We start from the raw sequence: 19,916 nt of genomic DNA, 5'->3' as shown, positions 1-19,916 counted from the left end.
ACAAAAGACACTATCTCTTCAAGTATGTTGATAACTTCCTGTTGAGGGAGTTCCCGCTTTGAACTTGGTGCTGAAGGATCTCGGCTGAGACCTCAAGCAGCTTTTCCTCTGAATTGTCATGTGGGTAAGTTAGGCTGATTTCCTTGGCCTACCTTAGCCTTTCCAGACTCTATTTCCCTACCTTCTACCTTCCTAATTGTAAATAACCTACCATAAAACCCATCCTGACTTGGGTCTATTTTAATAATGGAATCAATCTCAATTATTGATTCCTGACAGCCACACATTTTTTAATCGTTACAAACCACAGCTTAGTCTAGCTGCCTCCATCTTGAAGCCAGACCACCCACTGTGAAGTTGGCTGACCTCGAGGGAGGCTTGTGTGAATCCCGCCCTCATTCAGAATCAGATTGGGGTACCACCATACCTCATCTTATAAGGAAGCCTTGCCCCCAACTCCTGTGGGGTGGCATGACCATCCAGGCCACCAGGTTTTGGGGTGACACCCCCTTGAAGTCTCCCAGTGTATATTTGGCGCAAGGGGAGAGCTAGAAGAGAGTCTCACCACATAGACTCTATCTCCCCTCTATCATAACATTAATTACTGGCTCTGTTAATTATTACATTCATGATGAAAAAGGCTCTCTACCACCCCAGAAAGAAATGACAGGGTCTGAATGCATACTTAACTTTATTTCCTCCATGAATTTTACTTTAATGTAAATGATGTGTCTTTCACAGCACAATAAATATGGAAATACGTATTGTATGAAGACACATGTACAATCTATAATATTCCCTGCCATCTTGGAGAAGACATGTGATCTGTGGGGGAAAAGAATGAGTAGGATTCCAGACAGGAGGAATAGATAGCACCAGCCCAAGAAATGTACAGAATGTAGCATTGCATTGGCTATCTCTATACCTTTCCCAAAAAAGACTTTTTTAGAATCTTAACCCATTGAGAGAGAGTGTTTTCCAGATGATTTATCATTGCCAGAAACACTTGGACAGATTAACTAGAAAACTCAGTGTGGACAGCAATTACCAATTAAATTAATCAGATTTTGCTTGTAGAGAAACACTAAGCATTTTTACTTGAAGAAAAAGCATAAAACATGTATTTCATAACATGATTTACATTTACTAAAGGGTCCTGAACTGGCATCAGCCATATTAAGCAGGCATATCTTAATAATGGATATGGTTGCAGTGCCAATGCCATAGCTATTCTAGAATTTGAAAAAGAAGCATTATTTCCATTTGTTATAAATGAAAAAAATTGGAACCTTTGAGGTTATAACAATAAATTTTATTGTTTTCCAAGGTCTATCTCTTCCCTGGGGAAGAGATGCAGTAGTATAGTCTAGTGCAGTGGTTCCCAAACTTTTTTGGCCTACCGCCCCCTTTCCAGAAAAAATATGACTTAGCCCCCTGGAATTTAATTTTTTTAAAAAATCTTAGTAGCAATTAATAGGAAAGATAAATGCACCTATGGCCATCACTGCTTTCCTGGATCGCTGCAGCACCCACCAGGGGGCGGTGGCGCCCACTTAGGGAATCACTGGTCTAGTGGAAAGAATTCTAACCCTTAGAAACATTTGATTGCCACTGATCTTTAAGCAAGTCATTTGCTTCTTCTCAGTTATTTCTCATTATATAGAATGGCAGAAATATTACCTGCCTTAAGAATTTCCCAGACTATTCTGAGGACAGAATTATATAGAAAATTCTTTGAGAATTAAATTAGTAAATGCTGTAAAAATTCAAAGGCATTGGCAGGCAATATGAAAGTAAAGGAAAATAATAAATGTTGGAGGGGATGTGGCAAAATCGGGACACTAATGCATTGCTGGTGTAGTTGTGAATTAATCCAGCCATTCTGGAAGGCAATTTGGAATTATACACAAAGGACTTTAAAAGAACGCATACCCTTTGATCCAGCAATACCACTACTGGATTTGTACCTCAAAGAGATAATAAGGAAAAATACTTATACAAAAATATTCATAGCCATGCTCTTTGTGGTAGCAAAAAATATGCTCTGTGTTCACTTTGCTCTTTGAAGGTTCATATGATTTTTAGTTATTAGCAAGCACTCTTTTAAATTGTCCTTTTATGGTTCACTTGAATCTTTTTTATTTAACATTTGCCTTTAGCAAAACTAATGCATAGAATTTGATGAGTGGAAAACTGGTGTTTAACTGGTAAACAATGGTTTGTTGAGCTGCTCTTCCGCCTTAGAATTCCAGCTGCTAGCATCTTATCATAGCTGTTTTGAACTTTTGATTACTAGTTGTAGAAATGATTGTTTTTAAAATTAGACAAATTTAACTGGAGTTTGATGTATTTCTAGACCAGTTGTATGCTTTTCCAGTTTGCTTTGGTATTGCTTTTGTCCTATGCCTGTACCCATACATCTTGAAATTCCTAATGTTTCCCTTAAGTCTTGCTTATGTTTCTAATACATCAGATGCCAGTGCATCTCTGAACCCATGTGGGCACATGAGAGTTGGAGGGAACAGGTACAGATTGGACCAGAAATTATTATGCAAGAGGCATAGAATCTTTCAGCTAAGTGTACCAGATAAATTATCTAGTTAATCATTTGACCTTCAAGGAAGACAACAGCATATCCTCTTCATAAAGATTAGGATCTATCCTGTTTTAAAGAACTTTCCATGCTTACTCATTCCAGTTTCTAATAATCCTCATGTTTAGAAAGATCTGTCTTTTATCTAACCTAAAACCTTCTTACATTCATCCCACTTAGAGTGCCTAGAGCTGACTTGTTAGCCCAGGAAGACATTAATAAGATGATTAATTTACAGTGAACTGGAAGTGCCCTTCAGACATAGTGTTGTTATATAGATGAGGAACTTAACACCCAGAGAGGTGAATTTTGTTGAACAAGGTTCCATAATTTCTAAGAGAGATAAGCTAAGAATAGCATCATATCTTGTTCTCTTTCCAGGAGTACTTTCATCCATACTGCTCTAGTTTTTCTCTGTCCAACAAACTACCTATTCCATAGACATGTTTGGTTTGGCCTTTTATCTAGAATCCCTCTCATTCTGGAACCTTAACTGACTGACATTTCTGTATCTATGATCTCAGAGGCAAGAAATCAATTGGACTTGCCTCAGCAAGATTCCACCTACTTGATAAAATGCCTGATTTTCCCTGAAGCATGGACTTGGGAATCCCAGTTTGAGCTCATCAAGTCCTCAGAGCCACCTTTCAAAAGATCATTGTAGACTCTTTTCTATTAAAGACTGAAAATCATCACTCTAGAATCTCCCAGGCATCATCTATAGCGGTGGTATCCCTTCCTTACCCTTTCTCAGCACTACTGGAAGTATCATTCTCAACCTCAGTATGAGGGGTAGGAGGAGTGCCTTGATTTGGAGTATCAGTGCCCCAATGTGGGGGAAATTAGTGTGCCCTTCTAGTATATATCTTTCCCTTATTGCCTTTGCTCCCTTAACGGTCTCCTGCTAAGTTCCACAGTCCTCCTTTCCCTCCCTTCCATGATGTACCAAATAAAAGGTCTTAAGGTTTTCAGCACTGAATGATTCAGCTCATTCTCCTGCAAAGCCCTTAAGCCTAGCAGTGACTTTTTGGCACTGACACAACATTTGTGGTCCCTGAATAATGTTGGAATGAATTTTGGGAGTCAGAATATAGGGGAAAAGGGATATGGCTATACTTATAGACAAGCAAAAGCCCTAAGTGACTCAGGAGCTTACTGAAATTTTATTGCCCTCAACTAAAAACCAAAAAACTATTTTATATTAAAATAAACCAAATGTTTTTGCTGGCTGCCTCTATACTTCCCTTCTATCTCTGTTTTACCTGAATATTACAAATTTTAATATAATTTATAACAGGTCTGCTTTTCAGGAGAAAAATCTTATTTTTTTACCTTCCATTGAGGTTATTATGTTGCCTATAGAATATGTAACTTTGTAATCTTATAAACCTTAGCAATTTTGAAAAAGTAGGTTGGAAGTTTTGCTTCATAAATCTTCCTGTCATTGCTTTAGAATCCTCATAGAGTTTTGCATACATGCACTGTTTGTTGTAAGGTGTTGATTTGTTGGTCTTTTTTTTACTCTTGTCATAGGTTGTGACTAGGTTGATCCATTTGCTTGGGCAGAAGATCCTTGGCAATCTTCAGCAGGTTGGTGTATCAGGTAATTGAGCTTAAGAATATTGCCAGTATTATAAGCCTCATCCCAACACCTTAATTTCTAATCTGAGATGTTTCTCAGCTGTCCCTTCATTGTATAGCAATAAGAATTTCTGCTTCCATCAGGGAATGTTTCAGAATAGTCTTCAAGCAGATTGTTTGTCCATTATGAAACAAACCATGCATGAAGCCAAGAATTTATTATGATTATAGTCCATCGTGGGGCTTGTTAAGGTACAGTAGTTGTCAGAAGTACTAAAAGGACTTGGCAGAAACATGGGCTTTAAGGTCAGCAATAAAGTTGAAACTCCAGTGTACCTTTTGATGCAAGGTTATCCCTTAATTGGAAGCATGGGAGTGTCTTTATTTGGATCATAAAGAGGCCAGAATAGATATATCTCCAGCATCTCCTCCCTCTTATTTTTCTCAAAGGGAGACTTTGATTTCTGCCAGAAAAGAAATCTAGAGGTTGGGGCCAGAGGCTGCTCTTGCTCTCGTGAGAGAGAGAAGGGCACTATATTGGAATTATACTCGTTTTCTCCCTTACATAGTGTTAGTCTAAGGTATGTTAGTTTCAGCCTCAAGCTATAAATTCCTGATCACTATTTATTAATGAAGAAAGAAGGACCCTAAGCTGTATATCCAAGTCTTGACTTACTCCCCACCAATACCTGTTCCACAATGAACACACTCACCTAACAGATAGCAAAGAAACCCATTTATCCAAATTGATAGCAAAACAGAAATGAGACAATATATTTAAAGAAGAATCATACCAGAGTGAAGGAGCTCTCTCTTTGGGAGAGCAGTAACTCAGCTCTATCAAGAGAGAGAGTCCCAAATCTCACCCAGAGGGAAAATTCCCGAAACTCTCTAGTGTAGCAAGCTAGGGATAGGGACGTGATGGAGACTGCCATCTCTTTTTTTTTTTTCTTTTCATTTTTTAATTGTCATGCAAAACACACTTCCATATTGGTCATTGTTATAAGAGCAAACTTATAACCAAAACCTCAAAATAAAACCATAAAATATACTGATATGAAAGACAACTCCAACAGTTCTTTCTCTAGAGATGAATAGCATTCCCTATTATACGTCTTTCAAGATTGTCCCAGATTATTGCATTGTTGAGAGTACCAAGTTTTCACAGATAATCATCATCCAATATTACTGTTATTGTGTACAACATTCTCCCAGATCTGCTTATTTCACTCTGCATCAGTTCCCACAGATCTTTCCAGCTTTTTCTGAAATCATCTTGCTTATCATTTCTCATAGCACAATTGTATTCCATTACCAACATATATCACAATTTGTTTAGACATTACCCAATTGAGGTATATCCCTTCAATTTCCAATTCTTTGCCACCACAAAAAGAGCTGCTATAAATATTTTTGTACTAGTAGGCCCTTTCCCCTTTTACATTATTTCTTTGGGATATAGATCCAGTAGTAGTATTGCTGGATTAAAGGGTTTGCACAGTTTTATAGCCCTTTGGGTATAGTTCCAAATTGCCCTTCAGAATGGTTGAATCAGTTCACAATTCCACCAATAATGCATTAGTGTCCCAATTTTGCCACATCCCCTCCAATATTTAAACATTTTCCTTTACTGCCATATTGGTCAATCTAATAGGTGTGAGATTGTACCTCAGATGCCATCTTTTTATGTCAATTTCTTCCTAAAGTTCTTATTCACCTGGAATAGGGTGGGCATTTCTTTCTCTCTTAAAGTGAGAAGTCATCTCTACTAGTAACAATGCAATGATCCAGGACAACTATGAGGGACCTATGAGAAAGAATGCTATCCACATTCAGAGGAAGAACTGTGGGAGTAGAAACACAGAAGAAAAACAACTGCCTGATCACATGGGAGGATGGGGATATAATTAGGGATATTGACTCAAAATGAGCACCCTAGCACAAAAATCAGCAATATGGAAATAGATCTTGATCAATGACACATGTAAAATCCAGTGGAATTGTGCGTCAGCTATGGGAAGGGGGGGGTGGGAGGAGGGGAGGGATAGAACATGAATCCTATAACCATGGAAAAATGCTATAAATTAATTAATTAATTTAAAGATTTAAAATGAAAGCTAGAAGTCAGAAGAGCCCAAAGGAACTTAAGAGCAATTCTCTTCTCTCTCAGGTTCTCCCCTACTACTCATGTAGACATGGAACATTGATCCCTACCAGGCTTTGGGGCTTGAGTTAGACTTTTTTAAAAAAAAAATTAGAGATGAGACATAGTAGCACTATAATCTCTACTTCTAAGGAAGGCTCACGCTGGAGGATCCCTTGAGTTCAGGGGATCTGAACTGTAGTAGGACTAAAACCAATGGGATTTCTAGCACTGATATGGTGAACCCCAGATAATATAATACCAGGCTGTCTAAGAAGGCATAAAGAGGCCCAGACTGGAGTAATGGAACATGTTTAAAGCTACTGTACTGATCAATGTTGACAGTAGTCCCCTGAGTGGTCACTGAATTTCCAGGCCAGACTCAGTCTCCCTATTCCAAAAAAAGGCAATAGAATATCTTCTTTACTCATCTCAGCAACTACTCAGGAAGGAGAGGAAAGTTTAGGTGAGACTCCTTGGAAAGACCTGAGAGGGAGGCATTTTGCATTATCTTTAACTGGATTGTCAGGAATTACTGATTCTGTCATGTGGTAGTCATGGCAAGAAAATTCAGATGTGATAAATGCTGTGAGACTATTATTTTAACATTTCACATTCAGATGACTTTTTTTTTTTTAAACCCTTGTACTTCGGTGTATTGTCTCATAGGTGGAAGATTGGTAAGGGTGGACAATGGGGGTCAAGTGACTTGCCCAGGGTCACACAGCTGGGAAGTGGCTGAGGCCAGGTTTGAACCTAGGACCTCCTGTCTCTAGGCCCGACTCTCACTCCACTGAGCTACCCAGCTGCCCCTCAGATGACTTTTAATTAATTCTCTCCTGCTTTTAACCTCAACTGTGAAGAATGAATTTCCCAAAGCTGGCAGACACTCGTGTGTGTTTATTATGATCTTGAAATAGATCCAAGTTCTCAGACTGTCATTTTATATTGGCCTCCTCATGTTCCAATAGATGCTTACAGTCATTCCATTACTTCTCTACTGTGTCCAATCTCAAGCTTATAGGATGGACTATCAGTGGAAGCATGATCTCAACACAGATCCTGACATGAAGATTACACATCTCATTTGCCAATTGAGTGCATGTTCTCAGTGTATTGTCACTCATTGCTGAATATGAATATTTGGTCTCATTAAACTACTCCCACTGCTAAAGGCAGAACAACTCACATTGCTTAAAACACACACACACACACACACACACACACACACACACGAGAGAGAGAGAGAGAGAGAGACATGTAACCAATGCTGATGTTGTGAAGGTACCCACGAAGCTGTTGTCTAAGCAAAACACTCTGTGTCTGACTCTCTCAATATAAACCTGTGGCACTTGGCCCAGTTCAGTGTCCACTTTAGACACTGGGACGACTTGTGCCATCTTGCAGCAGGGAGAAAACTGATGCCTGGATGGTTTGTGAGCTGGCTTCACAGTGTTCTCATAAGAGATACCTAGAAACTTCCTTTCACTTTTTGTTGTAATAGGTGCTGCTTCAAGATGTCTCCCATCATGGCCTGAGGCTAGCTTTAGGGGCAGGATTTAGACTGAAAGAACAATTTGTCATGAAGATCCTTAGACTTTTTTCAATTGAAGAAGTTTAGGACCATACAGAGTGAGCAGTATTTGACAAATATAAAATAAAACCAAATACTTTGCAGCTGATTGGACAAGGGGGAATGGTGAAATGTAAAGGGCTTTGTTTTTTGCAAGGAGTTATCAAAATGTAAAATGTCTGAGGGAACTTTTCTCTACATTATTTTTGCTGAGAAATTAGATGAAAGGATGACATGTTCACTTAGCACAAGACTAGTAATAAGATGAACATTCATGTTCTCCAGAGAAGCCTTATCATCCTACAGGGCCCAACTCAACATCCTTTATAAAACCTTTACTTATTCTTCCCAGCTTCAAGTCATCTCTCTCTCTCTCCTCAGAACTCACTCAGTACTTTATTTTTATTTTTTATTTTGAAAGAAGTTAATTAATTTAGAATATTTTTCCATGGTTACAAGATTCATGTTCTTTCCCTTCCCTCTCCCCACCCCGCTCCTGTAGCCAACATGCAATACATGTGTCATTGATCAGGACTATATCCATATTATTGATATTTGCACTAGGGTGATCATTTAGAGTCAGTATTCCCAATCATATCTCCATCAAACCATGTGATCAAGCAGTTGTTTTTCTTCTGTGTTTCTACTCCCACAGTTCTTCCTCTGAATGTGGATAGTGTTCTTTCTCATATGTCCCTCAGAATTGTCCTGGATCATTGCATTGCTGCTAGTAGAGAAATCTATTACATTTAATTGTACCACAGTGTATCAGTCTCTGTGTATAATGTTCTCCTGGTTCTGCTCCTTTCACTTTGCATCAATTCCTGGAGGTCATTCCAGTTCACATGGAATTCCTCCTATTTATTATTCCTTTGAGCACAATAGTATTCCATCACCAGCAGATAACACAATTTGTTCAGCCATTCCCCAATTGAAGAGTATCCCTTCATTTTCCAATTTTTTGCCACCCCGAAAAGCATGACTATAAATATTTTTGTGCAAGTCTTTTTCCTTATGATCTCTTTGGGGTACAAACCCTCCAAAGGTATGGCTAGATCAAAGGGCAGGCAGTCTTTTAGCACTCTTTGGGCATAGTTCCAAATTGCCATCCAGAATGGTTGGATCGGTTCACAACTCCACCAGCAATGCATTAATGTCCCAATTTTGCCACATCCCCTTCAATATTTATTACTCTCCCCTGCTGTCATTTTAGCCAATATGCTAGATGTAAAGTGGTACCTCAGAGTTGTTTTGATTTGCACTTTTCTAATTATTAGAGATTTAGAACACTTTCTCATGTGCTTATTGATAGTTTTGATTTCTTTATCTGAAACTTTTCATGTCCCTTGCCCATTTATCAATTGGGGAATGGCTTGATTTTTTTCATACAATTGATTTAGCTCCTTATAAATTTAAGTAATTAGACCTTTGTCAGAGTTTTTTGGTATAAAGATTTTTTATTTTCTAATTTTGGTTATATTGGTTTTGTTTGTATAAAATCTTTTAAATTTAATGTAATCAAAATTATTTATTTTAAATTTCGCAATTTTTTCTAACTATTGCTTGGTCTTAAAATCTTTGCTTTCCCAAAGATCTGACAAGTATACTATTCTGTGTTCACCTAATTTACTTACAGTTTCCTTCTTTATATTCAAGTCATTCACTCATTTTGAGTTTATCTTGGTGTAGAGTGTGAGATGTTGATCTAAACCTAATCTCTCCCATATTGTTTTCTAATTTTCCCAGCAGTTTTTGTCAAATAATAAATTTTTGTCCCAAAAGCCAGGATCTTTGTCACCTGGCATTTTGTGTATGTCTGGTATACATGTGTCATTTTATTGTATATCATAGTAGGATTTGTAATAAGCTCCTTTTAGACAAAGCCCTACTTTCTTTTCTTTCTCACTCAGAGAGAGAGACAGAAAGATATAGTAATTCTGCAGGACCAGAATTTCAGGCCTGATGCCTTCTCTCTGTTTTTCAGGTCACCAGCGTGGAATACATTTCTCAAGCAGCAAGTGGGATTCTGGGAATCCAGCCTCCAACCTTTCAACAGTGACTATTATGCCAGTATCAGATGATGTGCCTCTCCTTACATTTACATTGGAACTCGAGCATGCCCTCCATGATATTGGTAAGAAGCTCTTCTAAGTGAAAATATTTAGTAAGGAAGAAAGACCTGATTTGCTCTGGTCTAGAAATCTAGATTTCTTCATCAATTTTCTGAAGTCCCTGAGAGGTATTCTATTCACTTTCATTTGTTTTCTCTATCATTGCTGTTCTGTAGGACATTGGGCAAATTGCTTCTTTCTTGGTTTTCTTAATATCATCCTTTATAATACTTCCCCTTTTGTACCTTTGTGATATGTCATAAAGAAGAATGAGTGCACAGAATGGCTTACTATCAGTTGAGTGCAATAATCTTGAAATTTTGCTTTGCATAATGTAAAGAGGGAGAAAAATTATGGTTGGCCTGAATATTCAAAGGGGTGGTCACCAGGAAATGAATATATATCAATTCCAAATGATTTTTTAGCAATTTATTTACAAACTATGGGGAGAGAGTGAAAGTAGAAAAATGAGAAGGCAGAATAAGAGATCTTGCTTAACGAATTAGATTATGTGTTCAAGCCCTGGCTTTACTCCGGCAGGGCTCCAGAGGCCCCAGCAAGAGAACCTTAAGGTCAGTTAACAAGGGTTTTAGCCATGAGCCCTCCTCCCAATCAAGGGACCCCTCTGGAGGATAGTACCTCCAGGGAAGCTAAGGAAAGGAGTCAGCCTTTTTTCACTCACCATGTGGTAGTTCAAAGGGAGAGATTTAAGAACAGTCTTACCAAGTCCAAGGTCTCAGGTCCAGTAAGTAGATTTTTCATCAGCCTCCAACTTGAACTCAGAAGCTTGAAGAATGAAGTAGTCCCCACAGGAAGTTGTAACTCCTTTTTAAAGGTGCTTCTTTTGCATCACTTCCTATGCATTCCTCCCATTTTACATGTACCAATCACAACAAAGGCTTTGCTTAGGACTGCCCAGGGGGCAGTCAGTCAATTCTGATTTATTACCCACTCTTGCACACGCAGGTCACAGACCTCCCCCACTTGAGAATTAAGTGTGGTGTTTACACTTTTGGTGATTTAATGTAAAAAAAGGCAGGGTAAGATTAATCCCATCTTCATAATAATATCTTGGATGATACTTTTACCTTCCTAATCTTTACTCAGTTGTATTTTCTTCATTTTATAGTTGAAAAAAGTAAGGCTTAGAATGAGAGTGACTCTGTTGGGTTTCTACCCCAAAGAGATAATAAGGAAGAAGACTTGTACAAAAATATTTATAACCACACTCTTTATGGTGGTAAAAAATTGGAAAATGAGGGGGTGTCCATTGATTAGGGAATGGCTGAACAAATTGTGGTATCTGATGGTGATGGAATACTACTATGATGAAAGGAATAATGAACTGGAGGAATTACATATGAATTGGAATGACCTCCAGGAACTGATGCAGAATGAAAGGAGTAGAACCAGGAGAACAATGTACACAGAAACTGATACATTATGGCACAATCAAATGTAATAGACTTTCTGCTAGCAGCAATGAAATGACCCAGGATAATCCAGAGGAATTTATGAGGAAGAACACTATCCACATCCAGAGAGAGTAATATGGGAACAGAAATGCAGAAGAAAAACACATAATTGATCATGTAGTTCAATACGGATATGATTAGAGTTTTAAAGCTAAAAGATCACTCTACTGCAGATATGAATAACATGGAAATAGGTTTTGAACAACGATACATGTATAACTCAGTGGAATTGCTTGTCAGCTCCAGAAGGGGAGGAGAGAAGAGTGGGGTGGAAATCATGAATCATGTAACCATGGAAAAATATTCTAAATAAGAATGAGAGTGACTTCAAAGAGGTTTGACCAAGTCAGTGTGAAAACCCAGAGTTGACTTGTTCATACAGAACCTCCCTACTCCTAATGTACAGCATATTATAACATGACAATAAATGACCTTTCTTCATCTCATACAATAGGTTTCTGCAGTTCCTTGAAATAGTAGAAATAGAGAATTGGTAAGGGAAGTGCCTTCTGTTGACTTGTAGAGTGTTTCTAATTTGGGAAGGAATGTGTTGCATTTTGAATAGAGGGTATTTTCTTGAGAATATTCATTTTCATATTTTGGAATGTGATTATATCTTTTACAATCCAGAAATCTTTTAAATTTCTTAGTTTGGAAACTTCTCATTTTGCCAGAAGGATATGTAATGTCAAGAACTTTCTAGAATCCTGGAGGAAGAGTCCTTAAGGAGACATAGAGTTTGTTCAAAGAGTTGCTGAGTTTGCTGAGAAGTGACAGATTGTTCTCCTAAACTCCCACTATTGGCATATTCCATTCCATTTTCAATTTACTAAGAAATCTTCTGAAGAGTTTAACCAAGAGGGTCTCATGGTTCTTTAGTTAAGTTTCCAAGTCTTATGTCAGTGCTCCAGATTTGCTGAATTTGGAGAAGAAAATCTTTGGAACAGACCAAATGTTAAACTTTTAAGTTTTTCTTTTGCCTAGAAAGCTTTTTATCTAGAGAAATCTAGCACAGAATGGACATTAGAGTCTTGTGTGGTTCAGCCTTCTTCATTGTTATACAGAAAAACTTAAGGATGAAAATGTTTTTACTTGAAAGCTCAGGAATCTTATATTATTTGGGATATCACAATCTTGTATAGTCTGACTTCCAGACCCATCAGAAGAGACTGTTCTCACCAAGATTACTACTGATCTCTTAATTGCTAAATTAAATGACTTTTTTTTACAGTCTTCATTTTTTTTACATCTCTAGCATTTGATGTTATTAGTCACCTTGTCTTTCTATATATTCTCCCTTCCCTTGTTTTTATGACATTGCTCTCTCCTGGTTCTCCTCCTACATGTCTGACTGTTCTTTCCTTTGCTAGATCATCAAACATATGCCATTACATATATTTGAGGATATGCCAGGCCTCTTTGCTGGGTCCTTTTCTTTTCTTTCTTTGTGCTTTCTTTCTTGGTGATCTCGCCATCTCCCATAGCTTCAGTTATCTCTTTACAGATCTGCTTAACCAGCCATCATTTCTCTCTTGGGCTTTAGATTCAAATCTTCAATTACATCCTGGATATGTCCACTTGGACCAGTCATAGACTCTCAAACTCAGCATTTCCATTATCTTTCTCCAATACTCCCATCTGCTTTATTTTTTGTCGAAGTCACAACCACCCAAACACCTCAGAGTCATCTTTTGACACTTCCCTTTCACTCAGTCTCCATATTTAATCATTTGCCATTTTTTGTCCATCATAATCTCTACAACATCTCTCATATGCAACCCTGTCTTTTCACTCACTTGATCAGCACACTAGATAGAGACCTCATCATCTTTCTTTTCCTAATTAATCTCTTGGTCTAGTGTCTCTGTTTTCCAACAAAATGAAAAAACATTTACTATACATCAAACACTGTCCTAAGCTTCGAGAATATAAAAGGCAAAATAGCCCCTGTTCTTGAGTTTCCATTGTAAACAAGGAATACAGGGCATAGAATGATATACAGGAAGAGCATGTGGCAAGGCCCAGGGATCTTCAAGATAGAGCAGCAAAAAGGATTGTAATATCTTGGGATTTGGATGGCATAGGATCAGGGCTTATGATATGAACCAGTGGTCCTCCTTATAACTAAGGTGATAATAGTTGTTGACTCCTTGCTCATCCAGTAAGTATCAGCAGTTTTGTCCACTTCATAGCCTAGAACCAGAGGAACCCAGATCTATGAACACTAGGAAGAGGATACCTTGATTAAAAGCAGACTGGACACTAGAGAGGGACTCCTGCATCAACTTGCATAATTTTGCCCTCTATCATCTTGTGGTGCTTGACAAGAAATATTAAATAAGAAATAACTAAATGACTAATATTAAACAAATATTAAAACTTAATTAAAACTAATGCTAAATAAGAAATAAGTAAACATAATAACTAAATAAGAAATATTAAAAATAGAGTCAAAAGGCTAAAAAAAGACAAAGAAATTGTAAGGTTAAAAAATAAGGAAGAAGGAGTGGGAGAACTGTACTCTTACCTGAACTGGTTAGAGGAAAGACAAATTCAAATACACAAACATACATCCTCCGAGCTGGATACAGAAATACATTTCACCAAAATGGGAAATAGGGAAGGAGGAGAAGGAGAAATAACAGGGAAGGCAGATCAAGGTAGAAGTTAGTCCTAAGCAAAACAGACTTTAAGAAGGTAAAAAAATATATATAACAGTTCTTTTGGTGGGGGCAAAGAATTGAAAACTAAAGGAGGAGTGCCCATTAATTGGGGAATGATAGAACAAGTTACATGATATATGAATATGATGGATTAATATTATGTTTTAAGAAATGAGGACAGGAATGGTTTTAGAAAAACCTAGGAAGACTTGTACAAACTGAGGAAGAGTAAAGTTCATAGAATCAGGAGATCAGTTTATGTAATGACAGCAAAATTGTGTGGACAGTTATTAAAGATTTAAGAACTTTTATCAGTGAAAGGACCACCAACAATTCCAGAGAGCTTATGTTAAAACATCTATCTACCCATCTATCCCTATAGGGAAATTAAGGTTTCAGAGTAAAGAATGAGATGGGGGTAAGGGGGACATAGCAAATGACTATTTTTGTTTTGTTTGACTAAACATGTTTGTAACAGAGGTTTTATTTTTCTTTTCTTTTTCAATTGGGGGTGGGAATGGGATGGGAGGAAAAGAAGTAAATTTTTGCTGATAAAAAAATAAAATTAAAATTTTAAAGTAGGAGGTTGAAAGTTTTAAAAATAGACTACAAATGGAAGGGTTGGTCTTGGCACAGAGAAGGTCCTTTTCATTATCAGAGATTGAGGAATGAGAATGTGGGGTGATAAAGGGAGGTTTTGAAGTATAAAGTAGGTGAGAGAGAGCTTGTGATAAATTGAACTATTTTTCAGTAAAGTAGGAGGCAAAGTTTTCAATTTAGAAAGAAAGAAGGAAATGTGGAGCTTAAGGAGAGAGGTAGAAAGTTTAGAATAGCTGCTTTACAGAATGCAGTAGTTAATCAGGAAAGAGCAGAAGGATTATTGTAAGGACAGAGTTAAAATTAAATAACATAAATTTGTAGTAAACTGTATTGGTAGGATGAAATGACTTTAGCATGGTGATGGGAACATAGTAAGCACTTAATAAATGCTTTTTCATTCATTCCTTCAGAATCATTTGAGTAGGAATGAGAAGGTAAATCACAGGAATTAGTAATCCAAGGTTGAAGTTTGGCAAGGAATGATTGGCAGTAAGACAAGGAAGCAAGGGATCCAAGGGTAGCTTATAGTTTGTGGTTGGACTGATCAAGATTGTGAGGAGGCGCAAGTGAAACCATAGCAGGAGATGTTGACTTGGGAGGGTTAGAGAGAGGCTTAAGGTCTGAAAGTCACAGTGAAGATGAAGAATAAGTTTAGGAGTAAGGTGGAGAAAGAAGGCAAAGGATAGGACATCATGATTGGAGAGAGATATTTCAGAATTTGGGGTCATAAAGGTAGAACAGATCTGGTTGGTTATCAGATCAAAGGTATGACCATCCTTGTGTATGACTGAGGTGTTGTGAAGATGAAGATCATGGGAATTTAAAAGGTTGATATACTGGGAGGCCAGGGTGTTCAAGGGGGCATGACATAGAAATTAAACTCCCTAAGTATGAGTGTAGGAGATGGCATAGAAAGAAACATTGTATTTCAGGTACTTGGCTCTTTTGTACACCATGGCAAAAAGGAATGATTTGTTCACAAAATCCTGTGATAACTACACACAGAATCAGTTTGGGCCCATACTGCTTCTGACTCTCAGAGGCCCAGGATCACTTATAGTGAGAAAAATCAGGTAGTGATTAGGATTCTAAGGACTGGACTGAACTCACATGCCACATATGTCTTAGAACCTTACTTACATCAGGAAAATAGAGAATGAGATACATCCAGAAAATACCCTGTCCGTGGTACAGTCATTCAAATTCTGAACCACGAAGCCCTAGAAATAACCATTCTGCTCCACGTGCCTTTTTTGCATTGAACTTCAAGACCTGTTGATTGCTTCAAGTCTCCTTTGAAACAAACTGTTTCCAATCCTGAATACTAAAGGCTAAGGACTGCAACGATGTAGATATAATCCAATCAAGTGGATGCCTTGTGTTCCTAGAGTCCCTTTTTAAATGAGGCCCTTTGCTGCCTTGGAGATCTTGAGGCTGAGGCCTCCTTCACAGCTGACCCTATATTTACTCTGACTGCAAGAAGCTAGCACCTCTTATGTTTCTGAGACCCCAGAAGCAAAGGAATAAATAAGGTGGCCGTGAAGTCTCTAAGGTCTTCCTTCTTGGAGGTTTTCACTCTTATAGACATCTATTACTTGAACTAAGGGTAACTAACCAAGGGCTAAAACAGTATCACTTAGTTATATGTGGGTAGAGTTGGGGCAGAGGTACAAGAATAAGCATGAGCAGTAAAGATGACCAATGAAAGGTTTCAAAGAACCAAATATATCTTAGTTATTACCTGCTCCCTAATGGCTGCTTCTTTAAGGCAAAAAGAAGATTGCTTGACCTGCTGGCATGTACTACAGTTACCATCTTGGCCTAGAGCTATTTCTCTGTACCTCTATTGAGTTGGACTTTGATGAAAGCCAAACCTGTTGTAGTCACCCTTCTCCAGAATCTTAGTTCACATTGGGATACTGAGATGCCAGCCTATGCCCAGATCTGTGCTCAATTAGAGTTCAGAGGCAGTTAGGTGGCACCATGGATAAAACACTCGGAGTCCTAATCATTTCTCAAATAGTTACTAGCCTTGTGACATTGGACAAGTCATTTAACCTGTTTTCCTCAGTTTCCTTGTTTGTAAAATGAAGATAAGAGTAACACCTACCAGGTGGTCGTGAGGATAAAACGAAGTGAAATTATTTATAAAGCGCTTTACAAACCTTAAAGTGTTATGTAAATAGCTATTTAAGATACTTGAGAATCAGTTCCAAATATAGGATTGCCAGTTGTTGAAACTCAGTGGTAAGATTTGTTTGCAATTTATTTCCCTCTCCTCTTCAGTCAGGAATCAAGTAATTGCTACCTTTCTCCCAAATGTGTGGTAGCACTGTACTAAGCACTTTTTTTTTTTTAAAACTCTTAACTTCTGTGTATTGGCTCCTTGGTGGAAGAGTGGTAAGGGTGGGCAGTGGGGGTCAAGTGACCTGCCCAGGGTCACACAGCTGGGAAGTGTCTGAGGCCGGATTTGAACCTAGGACCTCCCGTCTCTAGGCCTGACTCTTAATCCACTGAGCTACACAGCTGCCCCCCTGTGATAGGCACTTTTGACTCACACTCTTCCAGCTCATAAACATTCTCTGACTCATTATCTTGAAAGTAAAAATGCCTCTGTGTCATAGGTCCTGCTACAGAACTGTGAGGAAGATAAAAACCAGCTTTTCTTATAGGTGAAGTAGAATGTGCATATAGGGTAAATCAAGTGGAAGATTCTTGCTCTGGCTTTTCAAGAGAGGTTCCCTAGTTAGGAGCAGTGTGATGCTCTGGGCTTTCTTGGCTGGAGAATGTAAGATTAAAAATTAATATCCAATAATACCAAGTATTATATTTTATAAGATTTATTAATAATCACTTGAAGTTGAGGAAAATAGATAAAGCCTCAGTAAAGGCAAGTTTCCTGGACCTTGATAGTGGGAGAAGAGAGAGAGAAGGCAGAATTACGGTAACTTTAACTACAAAACATAAGGACTTAACGTGGAGATGAAAGAAAAGGGATTTTTGGGAAATGAAGTTTTTAAGGTACAAAATTCTAATTACACAAGAAGTTCTACTTTGGGGTTCCTGTGGCACTGGGAATGCTGGGCCATCATGGAGTCAGCCCCTGGAGTAGCATATTATTATTGAAAAATCACTAGAAATTCTTTCTTACCTTCAGCTCTCCATTCCCTATTGGAGATTATTTATTGCTCCAGATTGTTGGCAGATTTTTGAGTCGGTGGAGTCATTGTTCCCTTTACCCCTGGGAGGTGGCTTCAACATTTTGTTTACTTGATATAGAGATTGGAAGGTTTCTTCTGTGGCCATTTCCTTTGGCCCTTTGATTTTCTTTGAATTGTTTCCTTGGAAAAGCCTTTAATTTGAGACCTTTTTTTGACTGGAATATGCTCTCTTTGGAGACTAGAGGGGAATGCCTTCTATTCTTTAAAGCTCTCTCCCCTTAGATTCCTTTTAGAATAATGGCTGACTTTTGAGGTTTTAGAAGGCATTGGGATAAAGCTTCCAATTCTCCATTTGATTAACTTGTGCTACGGTTACCATCTGAACAGTCTGGGTCTGATATGGAATTAGAGGGAGGAGAGGACCTTGGACATGTTTGTCAGACTGAGGTGGCATTTGCAAGTTGCCTATGTAGCTAGTCTGTCCTACATATATTGTATCAGGGGATAATGGAATTAATCTCCCTGGGTCTCAGAGACTTGTACACACATGGGCGCTCAGAAGTTCCAGACAGGGAGCATTAGTTGGTATTCCTTCCCTTAATACTTTCTGGGAAGCATCAACAGATTGATTTTCAGAAACACAAATGCATTTTCTTTTCCTACAACCTCTCTTCCTGTTTCTTGATTTCTTTTTCTCCTTTTCCTATCCAAAGAGATCTTCTGAAAAGGTCCCAGTAGAACAAGAAACATTTTTTTCTACTTAAAATCCCTAGTCTCGATAATGGTCCTCTTTTTTTTCCCCACATAATTTCCCAAATGGCAAGGCATGGGCTTTGTCTATTCTGGTTTATAAATGTCTCTTGTCTTTTTAATTAATTCAATTCTATTTCTCTCTGTGAGCTTTTCCACCTTAAAGAAAATTCTGTCTGACCCTCAGCATTAACCATAGGTAAAGCTCACCTGCTCCAAGATGCTTTTGAGCTCAGGAAGCTATTACAGTGATATCAGTTTTAAGCAATTTGGAGAATAGTTGGCTTTCTATACATTGATGCTTCATGACAAAGTGAGGCTATTTTTATCCAGTGTGAAACCTTATTAACAGTTCAGCTCAAACCCCAAGCTTTGTGCATTGGCACTCAAGTAGTTCTGGTTCCTGTCTCTGCTGAAAATAAGATGCCACTTTTGCATAAACAGAGTTGGGCTGCAGGGCCAGGTGCTAAATTAGGAAGTGGGAGTATGACACTTTGGAGAGGTCTCTAAGGAAAGAATGAGGACAGTCACCCTCGTTTTTCTCATTCCAGGCTGGGCTCTGACTAACTGACTAGACTTGGACAAATTCTCTCCCTTCCCTAATGATTAAAGTTAGCGACCCGAGTCAGGATCCTCTTATACGTGAGTCTGTCTACATGCCAAGATGAAGTGTGAATAGAGGGTGATGAGCCTCAGGCCAGAAGGCAACTGAACAAGACAAAGGAAGTTTTATAGTTATACCTAAAATTGAGTGAAGAAGCTGGATTGAAAATCTAGAATATTAGGCTTACCTTACCTTCTTCATGGTTTTTAACTCCATTCTTTAGAATACAATTTTGTAATAGAAAGTAACAGACCTCTCAAAGAAGGGTTCATGTTGGTAGATTGCTTTCTGGATAAGAGACAGTATGATGCAACAGAGCCCTGGATCAACCTCAGGGAGTCTTGAGGTCCTAGCTCTGATACTATTTGGCTCAACCAATCACATAAATTCTTTGTATGTTAGTTTCTTCCTATGTAAAATTAGGATTTTTTTATTGTCTACCTCACAGGAATGTTGTTAGAATCAAATTTAAATGCCATATACTGCTTATATAAGTAATTCAATCTCTATGACCTTTAGTTTTCTCTTCTGCAAACTACATGTAATGATACTTTTATGACCTGCTATACAGAAAAGCACCTCTGAATCTATAAAGAAATATAAAAATGTGAGCTAATATTATTATTAAAGTGTATATATATATATATATATATATAAATATA

General features: G+C 38.0%; 1 protein-coding gene across 1 annotated transcript in view; it reads left to right on the top strand.

Annotated features, from left to right (window-relative positions):
* The window catches only part of PNPLA7 (patatin like phospholipase domain containing 7), a 262,836-nt gene that overhangs the window by 145,127 nt on the left and 97,793 nt on the right, over positions 1-19,916 (top strand). Inside the window, exons 22-23 of the mRNA XM_044659658.1 lie at positions 4,127-4,196; positions 9,875-10,024. Of these exons, the coding sequence (XP_044515593.1) occupies positions 4,127-4,196; positions 9,875-10,024 (220 nt within the window). The remainder of the gene's footprint in view (positions 1-4,126; positions 4,197-9,874; positions 10,025-19,916) is intronic.

The sequence above is a fragment of the Gracilinanus agilis genome, chromosome 2, assembly GCF_016433145.1.
Source record: "Gracilinanus agilis isolate LMUSP501 chromosome 2, AgileGrace, whole genome shotgun sequence".
Taxonomy (NCBI): domain Eukaryota; kingdom Metazoa; phylum Chordata; class Mammalia; order Didelphimorphia; family Didelphidae; genus Gracilinanus; species Gracilinanus agilis.
This window is presented reverse-complemented; position numbering and strand designations above follow the sequence as displayed.